Source organism: Peromyscus leucopus, chromosome 5 (assembly GCF_004664715.2).
Source record: "Peromyscus leucopus breed LL Stock chromosome 5, UCI_PerLeu_2.1, whole genome shotgun sequence".
Taxonomy (NCBI): Eukaryota; Metazoa; Chordata; class Mammalia; order Rodentia; family Cricetidae; genus Peromyscus; species Peromyscus leucopus.
The window spans coordinates 121,848,379-121,874,459 of NC_051067.1; the positions used below are offsets into that span (position 1 = coordinate 121,848,379).

Consider the following 26,081-nt stretch of genomic DNA (forward strand, 5'->3'; position numbering starts at 1 on the left):
ATGGATTTAATGATGGTGTCTAGCTTTTAATCCTAGCACTGAGAAGGTAGAGGCAGGTGGATCTCTGTGAGTTTAAGGCCATCCTACTCTACATAGTAAGTTCCAGACCAGCCAGAACTACATAGAGAGGCCCTGTTTCCAAAAGAAAAACAGGAAGGAAGGAAGAAAATAGTATTTATAACTCATGCTTCCTTTCAGTAACTGGTAATAATTATGATACAAGGACACATCACTTTGAGCAGAGGAATCCCTAGGCTAAGTAACAGAAATGAGAGAATGAAGTGAGCATGTGTTGCCAGGCTCTCCTATGTATGGATTGTTAGTTCAGTTTTGACCTTGGCAGTCGTTCACATCAGCTTCTGCTGCCCAAAAGGCTCTGGGGCCCTTGCATTTAAATTTTGAGAAATTATTGGTATAATCGTGGAATAAAAAAAATTGATAGAAGAAACAGAGCATATTACATCTTGGTGGCAGGGTGTATAAGTCAATAGGAGGCTCACATTTCAACATCTGACACTGGCAGTGTGTGAAGCCCTCTCTGTGTGGGACCAGAGTTCTGTGGGTAGAGCTAAGGGAGGAAATCCTGACAGTGTATCACTGCTGTCTCTACTTGGCATCTTCCACACAGAATGTGCCATCGCCCCTCCTCCCACCCACATCTGATGACTGTGCCATCATCACCCCCACCATCCCACAATCCTCAAGGCTCCTTCTAAGTCCTCCAGCTTCATTCCTGCCCCTCGACCCGAGCTCAGGTCCTTCTGTCTTCACTTGCTGCCATAACGACCTCACTGTCTTCCCAGCTCCGTGCCCATATGAGTTTGAGGGAACGATGGATGCTCTCCTAAATCTGCTCTGTCAATCAGTAGAGGATGAAGGCTTAGGGTGGACCTGGAGAAGGAGAAGTTAGAAATGATTGTAAGAATTCATCAGGCTTTGTATGAGATGGAACACTAGAACGTAAGGACATTGGGGAGCAGATCTGCTACCGTGAATGAACAGTGAGGCAACACACCTGATAGTCCCTTGTTTTGCCAACAGAATCTTAGTCTTGATTCTGGGGAGGTAGAAAATCTCCTTCATGAGCAGACACCCCTGATGCCTTTGTACAGGCGGCTGATCTGCTAATGGATACCATTAGCCTGCAGGTCAGCCTTGTGTAGTATCAGCTGCAGAGATGGGAGTGGATCTCACACCAGCTGCATGCAGAACATCAAGGGAATTTTTAATGTGTCTCTACCCATACCCCGACTCTGCTCCATTCGAAACTCTAGCACTAGAGCTTTGGCTCAGAAATCTATTCCCATCAAAGACTCATGGAGTGGCAGATAATAAATGCACAGTGGGAGTCAGAGGCACCATAGTGAGTGGACCATCTTATCATAGAGGCTCCTGGGCTTCCCAACAACCCTTTGTTCCATCCACATTATGGGCATGTGCTGTCTCCCTGGGTTGATGCTTCAGTAATAAGGAGGAGGAGAGTGAATTTCAGAATACATAAGTGAAGGTATTTGTGCTGATGACACTATGAAAGTTCAAGTCCAGGTGGGTGTGTGGTGAGCCACCATGACACAGCCACAAGGAAGGGTTGTTGTTGGTGGTGGTTTGGTTTGTTTTGGTTTTGGTTTTTTTGTTTTTTCGAGACAGGGTTTCTCTGTGTAGCTTTGGAGCCTGTCTTGGAACTCCCTCAGTAGACCAGGCTGGCCTCGAACTCACAGAGATCCACCTGGCTCTGCCTCCTGAGTGCTGGGATTAAAGGTGTGTGCCACCACCGCCGCTGCCACCACCACCACCACCCAGCTAAAAGGAAGGTTTTTATGCCAATGACCTTCCTAAAAAGATATTTAAGAAGTTTATAGAATTAAACCATGGATAAAACAGGAAGTTCAATTAAACATCATCAAGACAGGAGAAAAAAAGCCAGGAGGTGGTGGGACATGCTTTTAATCCCAACACTTGGGAGGCAGAGGCAGGTAGGTCTCTGTGAGTTCAAGGCCAGCTTGGTTCACAGAGCAAGTTCCAGGACAACTAGGGCTACACAGAGAAACCCTGTCTTGAAAAACAAAAACAAACCTACAAAAAAAATTCACCAAGAACAGAAACCAAATAACAAGCGTTCAAGACACTAAATTTGGCAGGACTTGCCGGTAGGAGTATTTCCCAACAGCATGGATACACACACACACACACACACACACACACACACACACACACAGTGTAATTTTAAAAATTTAAGCCTGAATTCAAACTACGTCATAGGAGCCAAATCTGGCCCACCACCTGTGTGTATCTTAATAAAGTTTTATTAGTACACAATGCCATCCACTTATTCACATGCTGTCTGTGGTTGCCTGCTATTATAATGGCAAAGGTGAATATTTTCACAGTGACTGCATGGCCTACAAAGCTGAAAACATTTACTACTTGACCCTTTACAGGAAGAGCTTGCCAATGCCTGCCTTTGAGCATCATCCATAAAACTTCAGCAGTTGTAGAAGAGGTTGATACCAGATAGCATGGGAAGCAAAACTGAGTCCTCCTCCCTCCAAACAATATTCAGGGCCATATGACCTGGCATCGGAGCTCTGGTGTTCGAAGCTTTTTTTCCCTGTGCTCTTCACTGGCCTGATGATTTTATCCCACTCTACAGATGAGAAAACCAATGCTCAGAGAGGCCCCCAGGAGAGTCAGCTGGGAAGCCAGCATTGGCCACAGGGCTGCCTCTTTACCGAAGGAGATGCCAGACGTTTGCACTTACTGTAGTATAGATGGCTTTCTCCAATGACCGAGGGTTGACTGGAAGGCTCTGCGCACCCTTCTCTGACCTCTTTTTTTAAAGGGAAATAAAACTAGTAGCATGGAGAGTGATTTTTAAATGTAAATGAAATCATCGCTACTGTCAATTTTGCCATCTGAGTTTCGTGCTGATGGCATAGAAGGGCTGCGAGAATCTTCCATGAGTGCCCTCCTGCCCTCCCTCTGAAGCAACTGCTGGTGTCCTGCTGCTGCTGCTGTTGTTATTGTTAAGCACAGCTGTGGTTTGACTTGGACAAATCTCTGCAAAGAGATCTAAAGGAAGGACTTGCTCAGAAAACTGGAGGAATCTTACCATCTGACACCAGAACATGAAGTACACACTGACACCTGATGACCCTGAAGAGGAGTGACTGACACTCCTGAGATCTGCGGAGTGACACCTGACACCTGACATGACACCACTGACACTGACATCTGAGTGACACCTGTGAGAACACCTGACACCTGACATCTGAGCTGACACCTGTCAAGAGTGACAGCACCTGAGGAGTGACATCTGTGGAGTGACACCTGACACCTGAGGAGTGACACTGACACCTGACACCTGAGAGTGACACCTGCATCTGACATCTGAGGAGTGACACCTGACACCTGAGAGTGACACCTGACATCTGACATCTGCGGAGTGACACCTGACACCTGAGGAGTGACACCTGACATCTGACATCTGCGGAGTGACACCTGACACCTGAGGAGTGACACCTGACACCTGACACCTGAGGAGTGACACCTGACATCTGACATCTGCAGTGACACCTGACACCTGAGGAGTGACACCTGACACCTGAGGAGTGACACCTGACATCTGACATCTGCGGAGTGACACCTGACACCTGAGGAGTGACACCTGACATCTGACATCTGCGGAGTGACACCTGACACCTGAGGAGTGACACCTGACACCTGACATCTGAGGAGTGACACCTGACACCTGAGGAGTGACACCTGACACCTGAGGAGTGACACCTGACACCTGAGGAGTGACACCTGACACCTGAGGAGTGACACCTGACACCTGACACCTGACACCTGAGGAGTGACACCTGACACCTGAGGAGTGACACCTGACATCTGACATCTGAGGAGTGACACCTGACACCTGAGGAGTGACACCTGACATCTGACATCTGAGGAGTGACACCTGACACCTGAGGAGTGACACCTGACACCTGACACCTGAGGAGTGATATCTGAGGAGTGACATCTGACACCTGAGGAGTGACACCTGACACCTGACATCTGAGGAGTGACACCTGACACCTGACACCTGAGGAGTGACACCTGACATCTGACACCTGAGGAGTGATATCTGAGGAGTGACATCTGACACCTGAGGAGTGACACCTGACACCTGACATCTGAGGAGTGACACCTGACACCTGAGGACTGACACCTGACACCTGACACCTGAGGAGTGACACCTGAGGAGTGACATCTGACACCTGACACCTGAGGAGTGACACCTGACACCTGACACCTGAGGAGTGACACCTGAGGAGTGACATCTGACACCTGACACCTGAGGAGTGACACCTGACACCTGACACCTGAGGAGTGACACCTGAGGCTATTTTCTGTCTCCACACACACACTCCTATATACAAGGATGAGACTAACAAAGGCTGGAGAGATGGCTCAGTAGTGGAGAGTGTTCTATCAGAAAATGGAGCTGGGTTCCCAGCTCCCACATCAGGCAACTCACAACCTCCTGGAACTCCAGCTCTAAGGGATCCAATACTCCCTTATGGCATCAGTGAATACACAAACACACACACACACAAACACACATACATACATGTACACACACATACACACATATACACATACATACACACCACACACACAAACACACACACATACATGTACACACACATACACACACACATACATGTACACACACATACACACATATACACATACATACACACCACACACATACACACAGACATACACACACACATATACATACACACACATCAAATATTTTCCTTAAAAAAAGAACAATTTTTTAGAACGTTTTAAGATGAGCTAAAGACAGTTGTTATTTTTTTTTTATTTAACCTCTATTAAGGTGTTATAGGCACATACAAAAAAAAAGAAAAGAAAAGAAAGGAAAAAAAAAAGCCCAGCTGCACAGCCACACCATAATGGGGCTCCCTGTTTGCTATTGATCCCTCCCTGAAACCAGGTCTTGCCTAAACTGCTTTCTCTAATGATAGCTTCGCCTTTTTCTAGAATTTCCTAGAGTGCATTTACACCTTGTTCCCTTCTCATGTGACATGTGTTGTGGACACAGGCAGAATCCTAAATTACAGAAGCCACACAGAAAGGCTGTCCTCTGCCGGGAGATGACCCCAGGCAGGCTTTGCAGACACTGTGGTCCTTTAAAGCCATGAGACTTTAGGGACAATGATAGCTGACCCTTGAGGGATTTCTTTGTGCCAGATGCATATAAGCAAAATACTTTACATAAATTATATAGATTACCTCATGGAATCGTCTCAGCAGCCCTAGGAGGTGGATCATTTACATGATCATCTAAATTGACTTAAAACAGGGATTGGAGACTCTCATTTAAAAACAAAGAGCTACAGACTAATTTAATGGATTTTATTCAGCCCCCATTTTTTTTTATTTTAGCCAAGTTGTCCCCTAAGGAACAGCTGGTAATGTCTAGAAATATTTTTCATTATCATGACGAAGAGGATGCCGCTAGTGGCATCTAGTGGAGAGAGGCCAGGAACAGAGCTAAATGTCCTCCAGAGCATGAGATGGACGACACCTACCACAAAGAGATTCCCCGCCCCAGATGGCATGAGTGCCAGGGCTGAGAAGCCTGGATGCTGGCCTTTAGCAGGCATGAGATGTCAGAAGCAGGCAGAACCTGGCAGGATGTGTGGCTTTGCATCACTGAAAAACCTAAAAGGGACCGTGGCTAGGGAAATGGCTGAGCTCATAAGTGCTTACTGAACAAGCCTGAGGACCCAAGTTCAAATCCCCAACACCTCCCCATGGTGTACATGTCTTTTTCCCAGTGCTGGCATGTGGGGACAAGAGGACCCCTGGGGCTTTCTGGTCAGCCAGTCTAACCAAACCAGTAAGATTCAGTTCAGACCCTGGATCAAAAAATGAGGTGAGGAGCGACTGAAGACAATACCTGTCTTTGACCTCGGGCCTCCACACACACATATGCAAACATACACACACATGTACACATATACATAAATGTGCACACACATACACACACTAAAAAGGCTGTTTATACAATCTGTGCTGGACATGGTGGCGCACATCTGTGACCCCAACACTCAGAAGACTGAGGGAATAAAGGTCACCTTGTCACATAGCCTGGACTACATGATACTTTGCCTCAAAACAACAACAAATGTAAAGAATAACCTTATTACACCTCTTCAAAATAGTTTATGATTTATATCCATCTGCCAGAAGCCTTGACCATTGTAAGGAGGGAAGACCACCTCAGTGGGAAGTGCTGAGCAAAGGGTCCTGTCTTCAGTGGTGGGAGGTGGGCCCAGAGCATCTCTGACAGAGTTGACCAAACCCAAATTAGTAACAGCCTGCAAGCAGGTTCCTTTTCTCCTCCATGGCACTAGACTCTCTGTAACAAAAGCCCGAGAAGGAGAGGGCTTTGTCAACTTTCTCTGAATAGGAAGTAGTCTCCTGGGCTTGGTGAAACCCTTGATCTGAGCTGGTATCAGCACAGCTCTTACTGGAGTCCCATGGACACAGACGTGCTCACAGGCAGAGAACTAGCAGAAGGAACTGGATCTGGGCATCCTGGGGACAAAGCTCCTCCATAGTCACAAAGCTGAGATGAGTAGAGAGAGCCCCCACAGGTGGCATGATGTAGGAACCATGAGCAGGATTGGGGATGCTGTCCTCTCAAACACAGCATTCATGGGTACCACTTGTGTGACATGTCCTCACAGCCCACAGGATAGCTCATCTCCTTTGGACTATAGAGCTTCACACATGTGGATAGCTGAGTAGAAACCTACAATGATGTCCTCATCCTGATCCCTGAAGCCAGTGAACACATCACTTACTTGATAAAAAGACACTTTGCAGACATAATAAAGTTGTGCATCTTGAGATGGGGAGATACCCTGGATTAGTAGGGCCAGCCTGAGGTGACCACACAGTCCTTACAAGGGGGCCAAGGAGCATCCGTGTGATGATGGCAACAGGGAGACAGACAGAGAGACAAGATGCTACATTCCTGGCTCTGAACTTTAAGGAGTCACAGAACACATCTGCCTCTAAGATTGGAAGCTGGTGAGGAGGAGACTCTTTTTCTAAAGCCCTGGGAAGGAATGCAGCCCTGCCTACACATTGGTATTAGATCCATTTCAGATCTGTGACTTCCAGAACTGTCCAGAAGTACATGTGTGTGGTTTGAGGTTCATGAGACTGTGGCTACTTGTTTTGTCAGCAATAGGAAATGAATCTGGTGTTTCAAGAGATAACAACAGGTCTTTGTTCTGTGGCAGAATATATATTATATATATTATTATTATGTATTTTATATATAATAGAATATATTCTATAATATATATGGTCAGATAGATGATTGATGAATAGATAGATAGATTGATAGATAGATAGATAGATAGATAGATAGATAGATAGATAGATGATGTGTAGGTAGATAGATGTCTGATTAATAATAGATCTATCTGCTTGATTGATTGATTAATCATAGGTAGATGTCTGATTGACTAAAGATAGTTGGATAGATAATTGATAGATGATAGAGAGAGAGGAATGCCTCTACATGGGATAATCATGGCTTGGTCTCTGGGCTCTGTTCAGTGTGTTCCTAGCCCAGCACATCCATGCTAATGATCGGAGCACAAGGCTCAATTGTAGCAGTGCCACCAGCTGCTGTCAGTCTCAGGGACGAGCTTTGGTGCCTGGAGCCATCAGCACTTTAAGAAGCCAGCCTTTATGTTTACCGGGGGTGTGCTGGGCCTCACCTACCAAGAAGTCCTGTACCGCTGGTCTGTAATCATAGCTGCAAGTCCAACTTCTTCAGATGTAGCCAGTAAGATAATCCTGTCTTCAAATGCCACGCTGAAGAAGAAGATAATGTTCAGGGGAGTGTGGTGCGTGTTGGAGCTGTCGATCACTGGTCTGGTTTAGTTGAGTGTTTTGAAGTGAGTTGTGATATTCCCAACCTAATTCTGTACCTTCTCCACTCAGGTCTGTGAGAACACCACGACTGAAGCTTGACTCCCAAGTTGCCATAGCAACAGGAAAAAGAAAAAAAAAAGTCTATCCAAATCTGAAGATTGCCGTTTACAGCTCTGAAACTTCACAACCAGGCCTCAATTGTTCCACATCCTCCTTTTTCTTTGCGATTTCATTTCATCTGTACCTCACCATTTGATAGCATCTTCCTTCTTGCTTTGATTAATGGAACCCTCTGGATTTGCCCTGAATGTTTAAAGATCATGTGTGTCACTGGACCTTAGGGAGCAGGAACAATGACTACTTTTTCTAATGCGTCCACACGTTGCTAGACCGTACTCCATCCATGCAGCTGTGCGGTGGGTTTGTATCTGTACGTGGATGGGTATCTGTCAGTGTATATACCCAGTATTTATGTAGAAGACTGCAGGAGCCCCCTGCTTTTGAGATGCTTAGACAGAGGAGGTGGAAGCTCCAACAGCTGAGCTCTCCAGCCAAGGTCAGTCCACTGAGCCGTCCGTCCCTCACCTGTGCGGCAAAGCTGCCCCGCCAGGGGCCTGCTCAGTCTAAACCCTGAATGCTGACCCACCAGCCAGGCAGGTCCAGGGCTTGGGGATGGGGGAAGGGCAAGGGAAAGAAGTCTTCTCTCCTTAGTAGGACTTGCCACCACTTCCCACCAAATGCCATGGTCCTGACTCCCAGGTGGGGAGTGAGGAATCAGAAGCTAAGGGCTGAACTACTCTCCCACGGGCAAGAGTCTGTAACTGTACCACCCCAGACCCACAGTCCTCCAGTCCTTAGGATAACAAAGATCATGAGGAAGACCCTCTCCCTCCCTGGTATATGTACAAGTGCAAATGTCATCGTGGTGTACCTATGAAGAGACCAACAGGCACCATCTTGTATGCACATATATTACCCACACATGTACACACGCATTACGCATATCCACGCCGTTTGTTTCATATATACAGGCATAAAATAGAGTAAACCCAGGTAGTTTTTAAAGTACCCTTCCGTGTGACTACCGTTGTTCGCAAAGCTGAGAATAAAAAGTTGTTCATTATGTCTGGAAAGGAATTGAGTTTTGTCCTGTGAGCATGTCAGGTTAAGAATGTTAATGCTCCCACTGAGAATATCTTCTCTTTGACAAACTGTAAATGAACCATCGAAGCTCACACCAAATTTTTTTTCTATCAAGGGAAGCTAGCGCCAGCCTGTGGCTTTAGAGCTCAGAATGAGCTAGGGTAAGATAAGGGTCTTAGTATATTTTAACGCTGTTGCTTACAAAAGGTTTTAACCCCACACACACACTTGCGCACACATGCTTTCTTATGCAATCTATGTTGGCCCTGTGCTTTTGAGTTCACCTTCTGCGGGCAATAGAGTCATATGTTGTCTTTGTTGTAGTGAGATTAAGCGAGTAGAGGTCCACATACTGCTCTTTGTTTCCATAGTCAATCTTTTTGGACCATATAGAATGCAGAGATTTTTTTTTTTCATTAAAATAAATGGGTATCAGTGGTTAAAACTGCTGGCCAGTAGCTCTGATCTGATTTCTACATTGTGTCTAGTGCGTCTGATGCTGGGTTCACGTTTTGGACCACTCGGGATCCCCTCTCTATCTGTTAGATGAATGGGTCTAGAAAGCTGGAAGGGGGCAGCTAGAGAGAGGGCTCAGTGGTTAAGAGTGTTTGTTCCTCAACATGAGGACTAGTGCCCAGATCCCAGTACCCACCCCAAACCAAGCATCCCCACAGAAAAACCCAGCTGTCGGCGGGGGAGGTGGACAGAGACAGGAAGATCACTAGGACTTGCTGTGTTCCAGCCTAGCCAAGACAGCCCACGTTCAGGGGGAAACCCTGACTCAAAGGAACATGTGGGGAGTGACAGAGAACACCTGATTGCTCTCTACTCTACGTGTATACACAACACACACACACACACACACACACACACACACACACACACACACACACACGAAAGCCAAAAACTCCAACACACAAGTTGTGTAACAGGCATGCCATGTCTAGCATAAGGATATGGCTTAATCATATGACAGTAAACTGTGAAGTTGACTGGAGACTTCCAGGCCCAGCCTCTACCCTCAATTGGATGAACACAAGAAGCATAGTCGTTCATATCTCCATAGTTCCCAGACATGGAGATCTTTTAAATAAAAGATGCCACATCTTGAACTTGGCCTAAAGGTTCTCTGTGGGCGCATGGCCTGGTACATGACAGGGGAGAAATCGGAGCCTGCACATTCACACTTTACAAGATGGTTCTCTTCTAAGCCTACCTGGTGAACCCCATTGCTCTGCTCTCCTCCTGCAAGGCAGGGAAAGGGGGAACAGTCACCCTTGAATGAACCAAAGAGCATCTTCAGGTCCTTGAAGGTAGCCTGAGCCACATACTAAGCAACAGCCAGGAAACTCCTCCTTCAGTGTGAACCCAAGGCATCTCTAGAGCCAGTGCACAGCTCAGTGATGCACCTGCTGAAGGAAACAGGAGCAAAACGCCTCCCTTACTCTTCGTATAGACTGTAACTTAGCTAAGAACACAGAACAAGAGAAGTCAAGTCCAGGGGTTAGTGGAATGGCTCAACTGATAAAGCGCTTGCCTCAAAAAGATAAGGTTTTGAGTTCAGATTCCCAGAACCCTTATAAAAAAACAAGCATGGTGGTATACATCTGTAATCTCAGCAAAGGTGAGATGGGAGACAGACAAATGGAGCCCTGGAAGCATGCCGGCCAGCCGCTCTAGCCTACTTTGTGAGGCAAAGGAGAGACCCTGTCTCAAACAAAAGGAGGAAGGCTATCTGATTTTCATGGTTGATACCAAATAAGACTTTGACTCTCAGAACAGAGGAGGAATTTGATGGCTCTGGGAAGACTCTCAAACTATCATTTCTAAGAGTCAGATGCATGGAGATAGGTCAGTTTTTAAACAAAATAAATACATCATGTCTCATTCTGAAGATACAAGCAGATCATTGTGAAGGTCCTTTCTACTTTTTTTTTTTGAGAGAGAGAGGGGGGGTCTCACATAGCCCAGCTGGCCTCACACTCCCTATGTAGCCAAGGATGACCTTGAACTTCTCCTTCTGCCGCCTCCACCTCTCAAATGCTGGAATTCAAGTGTGTGCCATCATGCCCAGTTTACAAGGTGCTGGGGACGGAAGCCAAGGCTTTATGCATGCTAGGCAAGCCCTCTCCCAACAGAGCTGCAGCTCCTGCCTGCTCATCGAGTCTGTACTTTCTGTTTCAACATGAGGCAGCTCGCAAATCGAGAGAACAGAAGCTGAGAGAAGACACAGCTCAGGTAAGTGGCTGCTAGGACCATTCACGTTTCCCTACTGCAGCACGGTATCACAGCTCTGGACTTAGCAGCATCAGCAGACCAAAGGCCTATTGCAGGCCAGAAGACTGTGATCGGAATCCCTGCCAGAGTGCCTATCCATCGACACCAGTATTATGGTTTGGGTATAAAATGTCCCTGCATACTCATGTGTTGAATGCTTGGTTCCCAGTCATTTGCTTTTTTGTTTGTTTGTTGTTTGTTTTGTCTTGTCTTGTGGGGTGGTGGCATTATCCAGAAGCATCAGAAAGTGTCTAAATGGAGAAAGTAGGCCCCTGAGGGCAAGTACTTACCAGGATCTTGTGCCTAGATGCTTCTTGTCCTGTCTTTACTACCTGCTGTGCCATGAACTACCAGGCTCTACCAGATTCTCCTCATGGAGACAGATGCCCCAGGGACCATGAGCAGAGATAAACCCGTCCTCAGGTTGTCTCTGTGGGATACTTTCATCACTGAATAGCAGTTACTAATACGACCAACTTACGCTGAAGTGGCAGTGGCTTGCAGAAGAGTTACCTTCTTCTGTTCAGCACCCCTTCCTGATAGAACCTTCTGCTGTTAAGTCCCTGTGATGCTAAGAAGTGTCAACGCTGTGCTAAATTCATATTGGAACTTAGAAATTTCTCCCATACACAACATTGCCATTTCTTAAGTATCCCCAACTCTTTCTGGAATAAGCCATGGCTCATTAAGACATATGTAAGGGCTTCTACCAGATTTTTTTTTAAGATTTAGTTGTTATTGTTGTTGTTGTTTGTGTGTATGTTCTATCCGTGTATATGCAAGTGCTTGCAGAGGTCAGAAGAGGGTGGCAGAACCCCCGAAGCTAGAGTTACAGGCAGCTGTGAGCCACCCAGCACATTTGATAGGATCTGAACTCAGGTCCTGTGCAAGGGCAGCAAGCACTCAGTCACTGAGCCGTGTTTCCAACCTCGGCCAGATTAATTCATATACTGATTATCCAAAAGTCAACCCCGTGTCCTCCCGGATGCCCACTCACTCCCAAACCAGGAGAGAGAAGAGGATGCTGAGGGAGAAGGTAGTGCGAGGTTCCCCAGGGCGTGGCCTATGCCTGGCTACAATCCCAAGTCAAATTAGGCCACATCTACAGGATCTCTGAGCAGTTTCTGGTTTTGTAAATGTAACCAAGAGATCTCTCTAGGTACACTTGCCTTACGTATGCATAAACAGATCACTCACACCAAAGAAGAAAGACTTCCCTTTCTGTAGACTCCTAAGCCACCATCAACATCATCATTGTGGAGAGATCTGGATGTGCCTTTCAGAGATGGTTGCAGCCATTTTCTCTCCTCCTCAGACAGTAGCACAAACAAGTCTCATAACCTCGTGGGGAAACGCTTTCATCGATGTTCACCCAAAGCCTGTATTAACTTGGCTCCCTCTATTTCATCTTGGTAATGAAGTGGCCCACTATTTACCAAAATCTATAACTCTAGCTCTGTTCAGTAAAAGCAAATACAATCAATAGCCACCCATGGTGAGGCACACATGCAATCTAAGGCCCTGGGAGACAGGGCCATGAGGACCAAGAGTTCAAGGTCATCCTTACCTATAGGACAAATTCATAGCCAACTGGGCTACATGAGATCTGATCTCATCCTCCCCCTACTGATAGATAGTGTTATAATTTGAATGTAAAGTGTCCCACACAGGCTCACATGCTTTAGCACTTGGCCCCTAGCTGGTAGTGCTGTTTGGGAAAGTTGTAGAGTCTGTAGCAAGCAGGTCACCAGAGGAAGTGGGTCACACCTTGAGGCTACCTTCTTCCTGAGTTCTAATGCAATTGGATCAGACATTCTTAGCAGAGAAAGAGGAGCGGGGAGAATAGGGTAATATTTTATAAGTGCCTCTGTGGGCCAAATATTGCACTTTTTTTAAAGATTTATTTTTTATTTTATGTGTATGGGTGTTTTGCCTGCATGTATATCTGTGCACTGTGTGAATGCCTGGTATTCCCAAAGGCCAGAAGAGGGCAACTAATTTCCCGAAACTGAAGTTCTAAACAGTTGTGAGCTGCCATGTGTGTCCTGGTAATCGAACCCTGGTCCTCTGGAAGAGCAACCAGTGCTCTTAACGGATGAGCCCTCTCCCCACCTCCAACACTGCATATCTTTGTCTGTATATATGGATTACACTTCTCATTACATATGAAACATATATAATATGTAATTCTCTTTGTAGCCTACACAATTCATGGGACATTAAAAATAGTATCATCTCCCTTACACAGATGAAGCCATTGAGACTCACAAACCATCTCTAACTGGGTCTTCTTTTCCTCTTCTATTGAAAAAAAGGATATTTTCTCATACACTATATCCTGATTACAATTTCCCCTCCCTCTACTCCTCCAAGTCCCTCCCTACCTCCCCTTCCCTTCAGATCCACTCTCTTCCTGTCTCTCACTAGAAAAGAACAGGTTTCTAAGAGATAACAACCAAAATGAAAAATTACAATATAAGATGAAACAAAAACTATCATATCAAAGTTGGACACGGCAAACCCAACAGGAGGAGAATAATCCTAAGAGCAGGCACAAGAATCAGAGACCCATTCGTTCTCACAGTGAGGAGGCCCAAAAAACACTTAGCTAACAGCTATAATATATACACAGGACCTGATGCAGACCCGTGTGGGCCCTGTGCTTGCTGCCTTAGTCTCTGTGAGCTCATCTGCACCTCACTTAGTTGATGCAGAGGGCCTTGTCCTCCATCCCCTCTGGCTCTTATAATCTTTCTGCCTCCTCTTCTGTGGGATTCCCTGAGCTCAAGGGGAGGGATGTAATGGAGACCTCCAATTTAGATTCTCTCTCCATGTAATGTCTTGCTGTGGGACTCCGCATCTCTTCCCATCTGCTGCCAGAGGAAGCCTCTCTGGTGATGACTGGATAAGGCAATGATCTATGAGTATAGCAGAATATCATTAGCAGTCATTTTATTAATTTTTTTTAGACCAGTAGTGTTTGTTTGTTTTTTTTAAGATCAGTAGTGTTTGGTCTCTGGACTACCTAGTCTCTGGTTCTTAGTTATCTAAGCAGTTTCAGGTCTGGGTTCCTTCTCATGAAGTGGGCCTTAAGTCAAATCAGACATTGGTTGACTACTCCTACCAGTTCTGTGCCACCATTGCCTAGTGTGTTTTGCAAGAAGGACAGATTTGTAGGTCAAAGGTTTTGTGGCTGTGTTGGTGTCTACGTTTCTCTTTTGGTAGCCTGCGGAGTACCTTCCCACACCAAAGAGACTGGAATGTTGGGGTGAAGGCTCCATGTAGGCACCAGCTGGACTTCTCTGTCTTCAGTGAGGTGTGTGGGTGGTGTCCTCAGCAACGGGGCCCTGCTGTCAGTTTGCAGAGAGCAACCCTTTGTCTTAGCAACAGCCTGGGCTGTTTGGAGATTTCCATGGGACCCCTTTGGCCAACAACTCAATTGAAAGCAACCGAGTCCCTCTACTGGAAGCATATCCTGGCTACAAGAGATGGTCAGTTGAGCCTCCATATCCCCCATTACTAGGCACCCTCATTAGGATCACCTTCACACATTCCAGAAGCTTCCACCCCATCCCCCAAATGTCCCCCACCTGTCTCTTTCTCCACCCCATCTCCCTCTAATGTGTAGCTCAGGCTAGCCCCAAACTCGTGATCCTCCTGCCTCCGACTTCTCCAGCAAATCCCATTGGTATGCACCACCACAAGGGCCTCTCTAACTGGGTCTTACACCTGTTAAGTGTGGTATCCAATTCCACCCTGGATCTTTTTCTGCTGCACTCGAAGGCACCTCCAGAAATGAGTTAGCGTCTCCACGGGGCATGCAAAAGCCATCAGCCCCGAAATGACAGTGACAGAGGGAACTGCACTAAAGGAACCCAAACTTGCAAGTCAGGGACTGCAGGAACTGTTCCCTGCCTCCCGGACAGCCCGTCTCCAGGAAACTGCTGGTTTGGGTAAATAAGAAGGAAGCTGACTTCCTGGCGGCCAGTCACCGAGATGTTAATTTGGAGAATTGCCTCAAATGAATGTAAGAAGCATAAACTAACACTTCAAACCAAAAGCAAAGCAATTTGAGCCAGTCGGAACACTGCTGATCTTGCCATCCTTCCTCAGAAAAGCAATTTTCTGTTCTTTTGCAAACAGCCGCAAAGCTGTGACCTCCTGCTGCCCCCAGGCCCCAGTCAAGACACCCAGTGCACAGGGCACACTACAAAGTCCAGCAAGTCTGGGCCTTGATAGGGACCTCCCAACCAAGAGAACGGGTCCTAGGGTGATGCTTTCGAAATTAAATCTGCCACAGCTGGACAGTTTGCTCTCTAACCAGCCTGCCTCTGCTCTGCAGTGAGGCCTGTGTGGTGGGGGGCTGGGGGGTGGGGGATGTCTCCTGCCCTGGCCTCTTCTCTATCAGCAGGACAGCCTCCAGGGGCAGGATCATTCCCTGAAGATCAAACATCTGGTACCTTCAGGATTTCCACAATGTTTCTCTGAGCTTGTCCCCAAGAGGAAGCAAGCAGATGTTCTGGATCCAGCAACTGCTTGCGCTGTCCCTCTGCAGATTGCATCGCTATTTCAAAGGGTGTGCACCCATCCCCTTGGGCTCCCTGTCATCTCTTAAAGCACCGTTTTCGCAATATTAATGCCTATAGATCTTTAAGATTCAGCCACACTCTGCACACCTCTCATCACCTCACTCTGCACAACTGAACATCCAGCTGGAGTATCAGTTCCAACTCCATTCAAACTGTCACTTTAAGGCATGGGGTAAAGGTGCTTGCCACTGACCATCTGGGTTCAATTGCCAAAACCCACCAAGTAGAACAAACTCCCCCAAGTTGTCCTCTGACCTCTACACTCAAACTGTGACTTGTGCATACACATGCATACACACACACACACACACACACACACACACACACACACAAATAAATAAATAAATAAATAAATGTAATAAAGCAAAATTAAACTTATAATTTTCCTTATATTCATTTTAAAAGAAAAATACCACAAAAGAAAAACCAGTATCACTTGTGTGGGGGGGATCAAAATAAATACAATGGAAAGCAAAATACTAACAAACCAAAAAAGCAGGAAAATGGAACAACTGCCTTTAATAGTGTACCAAGAAATAAAGCCAGTGGGGAGATGCATGCCATGATCTCAGCACTGAAGAAACTGAGACAGGAGGGGCATCTGAGTTTGCTGTTGTTTTGTTGCTGTTTTGTTTTATTTTGTTCTGGGTTTTTCTCTTAGTTCAGTTGGCTGGTTGGCTAGCTGGGTGGGTGAGTAGGTGGGTGGGTAGGTTTTTGGCTGGTTGCTTGTCTGGTTGGCTGGTCATTTGGCTGATTGGCTGATTGTTTGGCTGGCTGGTTGGTGGGTGGGTGGGTGTTTGGCTCTTTGGTTGGTTGTTTGGCTGGCTGGTTAGTTGGGTGTATGGGTGGGTATTTGGCTTGTTGAGTGTTTCTCTAGTTAGGTGGGTGGGTGAAGTTGATGGCAGGTTGGTTGGTTGTTTGGTTGTTTGGTTGACTGGCTGTCTTGTTGGGGGGGTTGGCTGTTTAGTTGGTTGGTTGGTTGGTTGGCTTGTTGGTTGGTTGGGTGGGTGGGTGGGTGGGTGGGTGGATGAATGGGTGAGTTGGTAGGCAGCTGGCTGGTTATCTGGCTGGCTGGCTGGCTGGCTGGTTGGCTGGCTGGTTGGCTGGCTGGTGACATGTTCACACTATAGCCCACTGGCTTTAACTTGAGATCCTCCTGTAGCAGCCTCCCCATGCTAAGATAAGGGAAGCTCACGTAGCTTGGATTTTTCTCTCTGTCCACCACTCTTGTCTGCTGAGATGAAAGGTCCACAGAAAGGAGGGACAGAAGAAGTCAGTTTCCAGAGTGCATGGCAAACACAGGTTGAAAGTCTCCACCCAAACTGTGCACAGCCCTGCATCCCTACTGAGGAGCCCGTGATGGCAAAGAGGATGGGGGCAGGGGTGTGATTGGGAGCCTTTATCTTCCACAGGTGATTTTCCCCTTAGAACATAAGGTCATCCTCGGGGAGTAAGAGGGATGAAATAGCAGACTGGGGAGCCTGGGAAGGTTTGAAATGACCAGTGAAAGGCCAGGAGCCACCCTGGGTACTAGGAAGATGAGCCCTCATGTCCTATGCATCAGTTGCCTTTCTCATTGCTATGACAAACTACCCAACCAAAGAAACCTAGGAGAGAGAGGGTTTCTTTGGGCTCCCAATTTGAGGGTATAGTCCAACATGGTGGGGAAGGCATGGTGGCAGGAACATGAGGCAGGTGTCACATGGCATCCAGTCAGGAAGCAGAAAGAGGTGAACACTAGTGCTCAGTTCTCTTTCTCCTTTCTATTTAGTCCAGTACCCCAGTCCATGAGATGGGGTTGCCCAAGGCTGGAGTGGTCTTCCTTCTTATTAAACCTCTCTGGAACTCTCTCAGAGATACATCAGAGGGCTAGCAAGACAGCTCAGCAGTTAAGAGAGCATAGCGCTCTTGCAGAAGACCTGAGTTTAGTTCCCAAATCAGATGACTCGCAACCACCTGTAACTCCAGCTCTCCAGAGATCCAGCACCTCTGGCCTCCTTGGGCACCTACAGGAAGACAAACAGGTACAGTTGAGGATCTGACACCATCTACTGGACTCCACAGGCATGCACAAGGTGCCATGGATATACATGCATACAAATACTCGTACACGTAAAATAAAATAACAACTTAAACAAATATAATTTTTTAAAAGGGACTGGGAATATAACTCAGTGATACAGCACTTACCTGTCATATTCAGAGCTCTAGGTTCAATCTCCATTGCTGAAGGCAAAAAATATTATATATATATATATACATATATGTGTGTATGTATATATATATGTATGTGTGTATGTATATATATGGTTTTGCACAGTAGGGTCCTCTTTTGTCTTTTGTTTAGATCCAAGGTAGGAATGTCAAGAAGGGCCCAGAACGAACCAAAAGCCAACATAAAAGTGTCATAGCAAGCTCTTGTAATACCAAGTTGTTCTGAACATGGGGAAGGGAATTACAACTTAAAATTAATCTAGGAAAAGCTTTAAAAATGCTACAATGAGGTAATCTGACTTCGGCATGAACAGAAAGGTTAAAGACGAGATTGATCCAAACCTTAATTCCCAGCACCTTGCATACATACGCAGCAGCTTCATTAACAGAACAAAATTCATCTGGACTCCGTGTCAGCCCCTACGCTGAGAGCATCAGCCCTGAGTGTAGAGAGGGTTTTGTGAAAAGCAGCTGTTTAACACACCAGAAAGCACATCTGTCTTTCCCTGTAAGAGTAAGAAAGAAAATTAAGCCATCACTCAGAGTGTCACATTTGCTGTTTAGATGAAGAAAAATCCAATCAAGGGAAAAACAGAAAAACAAAACCCAACAACCACAAGTTTCCTACCAGAAAAAGGAAGAAAGAAAGAAAGGAGAAAGCAAGGGCTACAGAGATGGCTCGTCAGTTAAGAGCACCTGCTGCTCTCACAGAGGACCAGGCTCTGATTCCCAGCACTCGTATTGGGCTGCTCACAGCTGCCTATAACTCCAGCTCCAGGGGATCCAACACCCTCTTCTGGATTCTGAGATCACCTGTTTTCCTGAGAGTGTGTGAGCACATATGTGCACACACACATGCACACACATAATTAAAATAAAATAAACCTTCCAGTCTGGATACTAGTTCATAGATGCTTTGGGCTTGCTCATGGTCATAGGCTAGACCTCACTAGAAACCCCAGTGCAGACTTCTACACTGAACAATTGGGGCTGAACTCAGTAGCCAGAGGATGCAGTTGCCCTTGGCCACTGACTAACTGATGCCAGAGGTTTGTGAGGACTCTAAACAAGAAAGAGCACAGTATAAACTAAAGTGAGGGTCCCTTACTAGTTATTGAGGGGGGGATTGTATCCCCAAGCAAGGGGGATTCATTAAAATCCTAACCCTCACCAGCACAGAATGTGACTTCATTTTGAAATGGAGCAGTTACAAATGTAATATTTAAGGGTCTGTGAATTTGAGGCCAGCCTGGTCTACAGAGTGAGTTCCAGGACAGCCAGGGATACACAGTGAAACCCTGTCTTGAAACACCAAAGAAATAAAAAAAAAAGGGAGGGGTTCCTTAACCTAAAATTACTGGTAGCTCCCACCTCTCTGGAGCATGTGCATGCATGCACACACCTTGTCACACATACATCCACATGTACACATACACATATGCATGTATACACACATAATAGTTTTGCATGCTTAACATGGGAAGGAAGTTCTCTATGTGAGTTGAGTAAGAACATGAGGGGACTGATAAAGATGTGGTCATATGGCAGCTGGGGAAGAAATTGAGCAACACATCTCCCTGGTCAAGCCTGAGCCATTTTAGTTACCAACGCTAATGGGACTTACTTCCCCCAGCTAAACTCAAACTGAGTGACCTCCACCCCCACTCCAAAATACAGTCCTCAGACGTGTAAGTTGCTAGATCATATAGACCTATTGTCAAGGGATTTCTTGGCCCGTTGTTGAGACCCACCCCAGGGCCATCTGTGGGGCTGGAAACTGAGGTCTAAAATCAGAAGAAAGCAGAATTCTGGAAAGTCTAGATACTGCTTCCTTTAAGGGGACAGACTGTAGAAAAACACACAGTAAGTACACACTGATGGAAGGTTACAGACTTGGTCCCTTTTGAAGCTAGATCAGCCTAGATCTGGTGGGACTTTGGAGTCCTCTGTTTCTCTCCTTTAGTTAACTGTCTCCTGGTCTGTGACCATCCATGGGTCTGTACTATTCACTGTGACCCAGGAACATGGAGAACTCCTGCTGGTGATTGTGGTGCAGAGGGGAACAGCCACGCCTCCTGTCCTGTCTAGTACCTTCCCTAAGCGGCTAAGCTCCCTATAACAGCCCCAAGGTAAGGTGGGACAGCAGGACCTCATATTCCAGCGAGTACCTTCACTAATTTGCTGGACTCAGAGACACCGCCAACACCACCACTAAGCTCACACTCACCCCCACCCCATCCATAAATGTAAAGAATCCCTTTGTTCTGTTCCTTGGATCTCCTGTCCCAGCTTCATCCACTGAGTGGCTTGTGTCACTGACAATGATTTCACCTAAAAGCAATCTCGGCACATCTCCTTACGGAACCTGGGAAGTATTATTTGAACCTGTGCCCTCCCAACTCAGCTCTGCACCTGTGGCATAAGCATCCCAGTTCACTCTCTTTCCTCACACTCTTCCCTCTTTTACACAAATGGAGACCTGCCCCACTTAGCATTAGGCAACCACATCGTTGGAGAAAGAAGCCAGGTTAGATTCCACTTACATCACACTAAAACACTGGCAAACTGTGTCCACTGTGCTGCGTGTGCCTCCAGAGTTGGGAGTGACAGCCTGAGCTTTGGTTGTTTCTACAGAGCTGGCTTCTTTGTGCTGAGCAAGTGTTTTGTACCTGGGTACATTCCATTCCATCCATTTTGCTTGTTTGGTTTTTGTTTTGTTTTGTTTTGTTTTGTTTTGTTTTGTTTTGTTTTGTTTCGGAGACAGAGTCTCACTAAGTTTTCTCAGGTATGCCTTGAACTCATGATCTCTCCCAAGTAAGTAGGATTATGGGCTCGGCATTCTTATTGGCCCATGTCTTCTACAATAGGTCTTGGTGAAGAGCAGACATCCAGCGAGTACACTCTCATCAACTCTAAGGGTTTTGTTTTGTTGTTTTGTTTTGTTTTTTACATTTATTTATTTTGTGTGTTATATGTATATGTGTATGTGCACGTCACAGCACATGTGTGCAGGGCGAAGGTCAATTTGCGGGAGTCAGGTCTCTTCTTCCATGCAAGATCAACTCCACTGTCAGATCTGGTGGCAAGCACCTTCACCCGCTGATCTGTCTTGCAATGCCTGTGTGTCTGACAACATCCACCGAACAGATCAACGTTTATTCCTGTAGCCTTTGCTTACTTCCGGTTTTCTCTCCTCTTCCGCTCCCTGCGGCTTGGAGAGTGGAGCTGGGCGGGGTGGGGGCGGGGCTAAGAGCGGGGGCGGGGCCTATCCTCCGGCCGGATGCTCTGAAGGCACCCAGGCCCTTCCGGTGCGTGACGAGAACTACAGCACCCACAATGCCTCGCGGTCCCGTGACTGTGTTGTCGCGAGAACTGGCGGCTTGGGGGCGTCTGCGCCAAGAAACCGAAGTGTAGGTGACGGTTCCTAGACATCGCCGCCAAGCTGGGCACCGGGGAAATGGCCGAGACGGACCCCAAGACCATGCAGGACATCACCTTGGTGGTAAGCGGCAGGCTCACGTGGGTCCCGACACTCCGTGGCCGCTCTCGGCCCTGGCGTGGGGTGTGGCCAGCGGCCTCGGCCCGCGCACCTGCCGGGCTCGCCCTCCAACGGCCCCGGCAGGGACTCTCACGACCTGACCCGCGGGAATACCAAACCCGACCTGGCAGGGCCTTGCCAAAGGTCTCGCACACCTACCGGGAGTCCCTGCCCCCCGCCCGCGTCCTCGCCTCCCCTTCCTCCCAGGAAAGGGGTCTCGGGATAAGCTGGCATCGGCGGACTCGTTCTGATTTCTTGTAGGTGGAGACGCTCTTGCAGCAGATGCAAGACAAGTTTCAGATCATGTCCGACCAGATCATTGGAAGGAATATCCTTTTGATTCGGAGGCAGCTTCTTAATGGTGGGGGGTGAGCGGGTGGTTTGCGAACTGACTTCAGTTAGTCCTTTAGAAATTACCTTTTTCACGAGAAGTTTGTTCTTATTATTTTTAATTGTGTGCATAAGGGGTGCGCGTGAGTAACTGACGCGACCAGAGGCGTTGGAACCCCTGGAGCTGGAGTCACAGGCGGTTGTGAGCTGCCGCCCAATGTGGGTACTGGGAACCACACTCAGGACCTCCGCGAGAGCCTCAGGTGCTGGGAACCGCTGAGCCATCTCTCCAGCCACACTTAGAAATTCTTTACTGATCTTGGCTCTTCTGTGTTCCTGAGGAGGGCTGTGCCCAGAGCCAGAGACATGGCTGAGCTACCCAAGTTCCCTGTTGGGGGCCCTCCAGAACACCAGTAAAGGGGCTGGCTGTATGGTGACTGTTGGCTCGTTGAGGTCTTCAGTCTCCAGTCCTCTTCTCATCCTCACGAATGGCATATAGAGTCCTTTGGGATTGATAAACGAAGAAACCGAGGTTTAGGAAAGTAAGAGAGCTCACCTGGGGACCCTGTACCCCAGACTTTGCCAGGCTGTCACTGGAACCAGAAGAAACTGGGGAAAGCAGCCGCTTTCAGCCAGTGTGCAGGGGCCTGGAGGTTAGGGGCAGAGTGGGGTGTTGGTGTGTGGGCTCTTTAACGGTGCCACTTGATGACATGAGCAGTCGCATTGATGATCTGGAGAAAAACATCGCCGACCTCATGACCCAGGCTGGAGTGGAGGAACTGGATGGTGAGAACAAGATCGCTACTGCGCAGAAGAGCTGAAGGTAAAGGAGGGCGCCATTGTGCCCAGGTGAAACACCCACAGTGACCGACCATACCTGTGATTTTGATGTAGATTGCCCCGTGTCATTCCCAGCAGGCATCTCTGCACCGCACTCATGAACTCCATGTTTTGAAATTTTTCATGCCTCATTCCTTAGGTAGAATTTACATTTATAATTTTCATGACTTAAAACTGTGTCGCTGCCCTTACACATCGTAGTTGTCAACTACAAAGTTCACACATGAGAAGAGGAAAATTAATGACAAAGGACAAAACTCATCTTTTTAAAGATTTGTCTGTGAGTGTTTTTGCTTGCATATGCACCTCATGCCAGCCTGGTACTATGGGAGGCCAGGAGAAAGCATCGGATCCCTTGGAACTGGAGTTACTCACTAACAGGACCTGCCGACCTGTGGGTGCTAGGAATCAAACCTAGATCCTTCCCAAGAGCAAAAAGTGCTCCACACCACTGAGTCATCTCTGCTCCCTTGGTGTTTTAATTGTAAGTTAAGTTTGCAGTTTTGTGATGGGCCTCACTCATATCCTGGGCCCTGCATTGGACACACCTGGAACTTGGACACGTCTCCGGCTAGTGAGCTGGTAACTGAAGACCACCAGGTGGTGTCATTTCAGGGCATGTGTTTTTGGTGTCCTGCCCTGGAAGATTATTTCATTGTTTTCTTTTGGAAATAGCAGAGAATTCAGGTCACCTACGTGAGCATCTGTCTTAAATTCTAGAGACTTTTGTGACTGGATTAAATTTGCACTGAATCATTTCAGGTATCAGAAGATGAGAGAGACAGAAAACCAAAACCACTTAGTGTAGTGAGTTTCTTTGTAGTTTCACCTGTTTGTGTGGGGAGGGGCACTTCCAGCCCTCATTTTTTTTTTAATGTAATCTCATTATGCAAACCTGACTGGCTGGCCTGAAACTTGCTGTATAGACCAAGATAGCCTCAAACGGAGATCCACCTGCTTCTGCCTCTGCCTCCTAAATTCTGGGATTAAAGGTTATTTTCTGGCCATGGCCTGGGGACCAACTTCTCAGTGACTTAAATAGGTTGTTCTGAAATCCAAGAGACTAGATGGGGTTGGGCGGGTCAAGATACATAAACAGTTCACTGTGAGATGCTCCTAAGTGCTTGGTATGTGCTGTGCGCTCTTCAGTCCTGTTTAGGAGTGAGCTGCAGAGTCCAGTGGGTCTTGGGAGCTGCTGCAGAGTTTTGCTATGTTGTGGCCTAAAATCCCATGAGTCAAAAACTGAAAGATTGTGTGATTGTGTTTCACAAAGAAAGGAAAGGAAATAGGAAGTGGACTCAGAATTTTTGAATGAAGATGTCCAAATAAGGGACTGGAGAGATGGCTCTCTCTGCTGTAAAAGCACATATGCTCTTGCAGAAGTCCCAAGTTCAGTTCCCAGAACTCACACGAGACCTCACTCACCACTGTCTGCAACTCCACCTCCAGAGGCTCCAGTGCCCTCTTCTGGCCTCCACCAGGACCTGCACTCGCCTGCACATACCCACACACAAGGACACTTATACACATAAGTGAACTTTTTATTTGAGATTTGTGAATCAATTGAGTTTTCTAGAATAGTGTGCATGGAGAATTCAGGGATGACTCCGTTGGAGTCCCTGGTGGTGCTGGGGGTGGCTTTGCTGTGCTCTCACATTGCTCTTGATGGTTTTCTTCTTTCACAGGCTGCTGATATTTGCACTGAACCAGAACATCGTTTTTCCCAAGCCAAGAGAGAACCAAGTGGCTTTCTGCACCTAACTACTATGTGTTGACAGGTTTATAAAGCGTGCATTCTTACCACAGCCTGCATAGTCCATAGAATGTCCCCCTACACCCCCAGTTTCTCCAACTTGGTATCGTCATATCTTGGTCAGTTGTCTTAATTAAACACTAAAACTGTGGCGGTTTCTGCATAAAATTGTCAAACTTTTTAGTGGTTTTTTGAAGTCCTTTCCCTCTGTTCCCTTTGTGGTAGTTACTGTTTGATAAAGTGACAGAGTACTTTCCAGTTAGGTGACTAGTAACTCCTCCCCCGGCAGAAGCCGTGACATGAGACTTGTATGTTTAGGGTTCTTTCATTTTCAGCACAAAGTGACTGTTGAGCCGACACTAGAGTGTCAGAAATACTTTTCCAAATGGCCGAGAACATTTAGCAATTGTTTGTGCCGAAGTGTCTGTCAGAGTTTTGCATGAGATTCTAGTAGCTTTGGTAGGGCCTACAGTGCTCATCTGACAGGGTGTCAGAACCCAGTGACCCTGTCCTCCTTTTGAGCTCCTGACTGAAAGGGAAGAGACCAAAAGACCCGAGTAAGTTCACTGCCGGTCACATGACTGCAAAATGCCCAGTGGCTGGTGGGAGGCTCTGGTTTTTAAGAAATACTATTTTACTTGAACTATTTCTTGCCTAAAGTCTTGCACAGTGAATTCTATTATTAATTAAAGAAGACAGATAATAAACTCTTTACATTTGGAATTCCAGTGTCTGGAGGCTTAGCCTCCAGGCCACTTTTGATGACCTGGAAGACTATCCATGTCACTGTCCCCACAAAGTGATTTCATACAATAAAAAACGTGAATAATTGGAAAAGTTGAAGAATGGCGTGGTCCTTCCTAGAGGAAACTGACCAAGTAGGGCGGGCATTCTGTTTGCTCATTTGTGTTGCAGACAGACTAAGAACAACTTGGTCATAGTTTTAAATAAATTCTGGGGTGGGATGGGAGGTGGGGTGACAGGCTCCTGAAAGTGTGTTGCTGGGTGCTGTTAAGCAGCAGGAATTCCTGTCATCAGACCAGGGAATGGCACTGCTATCCTCAAGGTGCCACACTGTTAGGCTGGGACAGACCAGCTGCAACCTGCATACAAGACATTCTTGATCCTTACAAATGGGAACTCTGGGCCTGCTTGTCATCAGGAGACATGGGATGGTTCAGGAAGGACTTTGTGACCTAAGGACTCAGCTTCGGAGGCAGATCCCTGGACCAGAAACACCTGTCATGATAAAGGTGCTGGGACCCTGTTGCTGGGATGTCCTTGTGTCCAGGATGTTTGGTATCTCAGTTTTCAGATGAAAAGTGGGTGCCATGTTAGATTACCAACTGAAGCCTCCAAAAGAACAAGAGTTGGCAGGAGGAACGCTAGGAGACTGGGTACTTGAGAAGGGTGGCCTGGGAAGACT

The 26,081-nt window shown here is 46.9% G+C and overlaps 2 protein-coding genes across 2 annotated transcripts in view; both read left to right on the top strand.

Moving 5' to 3' along the window:
* Positions 1-9,579, top strand: part of Cdh13 (cadherin 13) — a 1,005,873-nt gene extending 996,294 nt beyond the window's left edge. The window contains exon 14 of the mRNA XM_028875721.2: positions 8,041-9,579. Coding sequence (XP_028731554.1) covers positions 8,041-8,048 — 8 coding nt within the window. The 3' untranslated portion in view covers positions 8,049-9,579. The remainder of the gene's footprint in view (positions 1-8,040) is intronic.
* An 11,930-nt stretch (positions 9,580-21,509) lies between these two features.
* On the top strand, positions 21,510-25,498 carry Hsbp1 (heat shock factor binding protein 1). Its single transcript, XM_028875723.2, has 4 exons — positions 21,510-21,696; positions 21,994-22,060; positions 22,765-22,885; positions 24,588-25,498. The coding sequence occupies exons 1-3, from the start codon at positions 21,652-21,654 to the stop codon at positions 22,881-22,883; spliced, it is 231 nt and encodes a 76-aa protein (XP_028731556.1). The 5' UTR covers positions 21,510-21,651; the 3' UTR covers positions 22,884-22,885; positions 24,588-25,498.
* Positions 25,499-26,081: the final 583 nt, after the last annotated feature.

What these genes read in the sequence shown, in the direction of transcription:
- Hsbp1 (XM_028875723.2), top strand. Translation starts at nt 21,652, where the DNA reads ATGGCCGAGACGGACCCCAAGACCATGCAGGACATCACCTTGGTG. An exon ending in TGCAGGACATCACCTTGGTG is followed by an intron (nt 21,697 to 21,993) that starts GTAAGCGGCAGG and finishes GATTTCTTGTAG; the next exon opens with GTGGAGACGCTCTTGCAGCA. An exon ending in CGACCAGATCATTGGAAGGA is followed by an intron (nt 22,061 to 22,764) that starts ATATCCTTTTGA and finishes TAACGGTGCCAC; the next exon opens with TTGATGACATGAGCAGTCGC.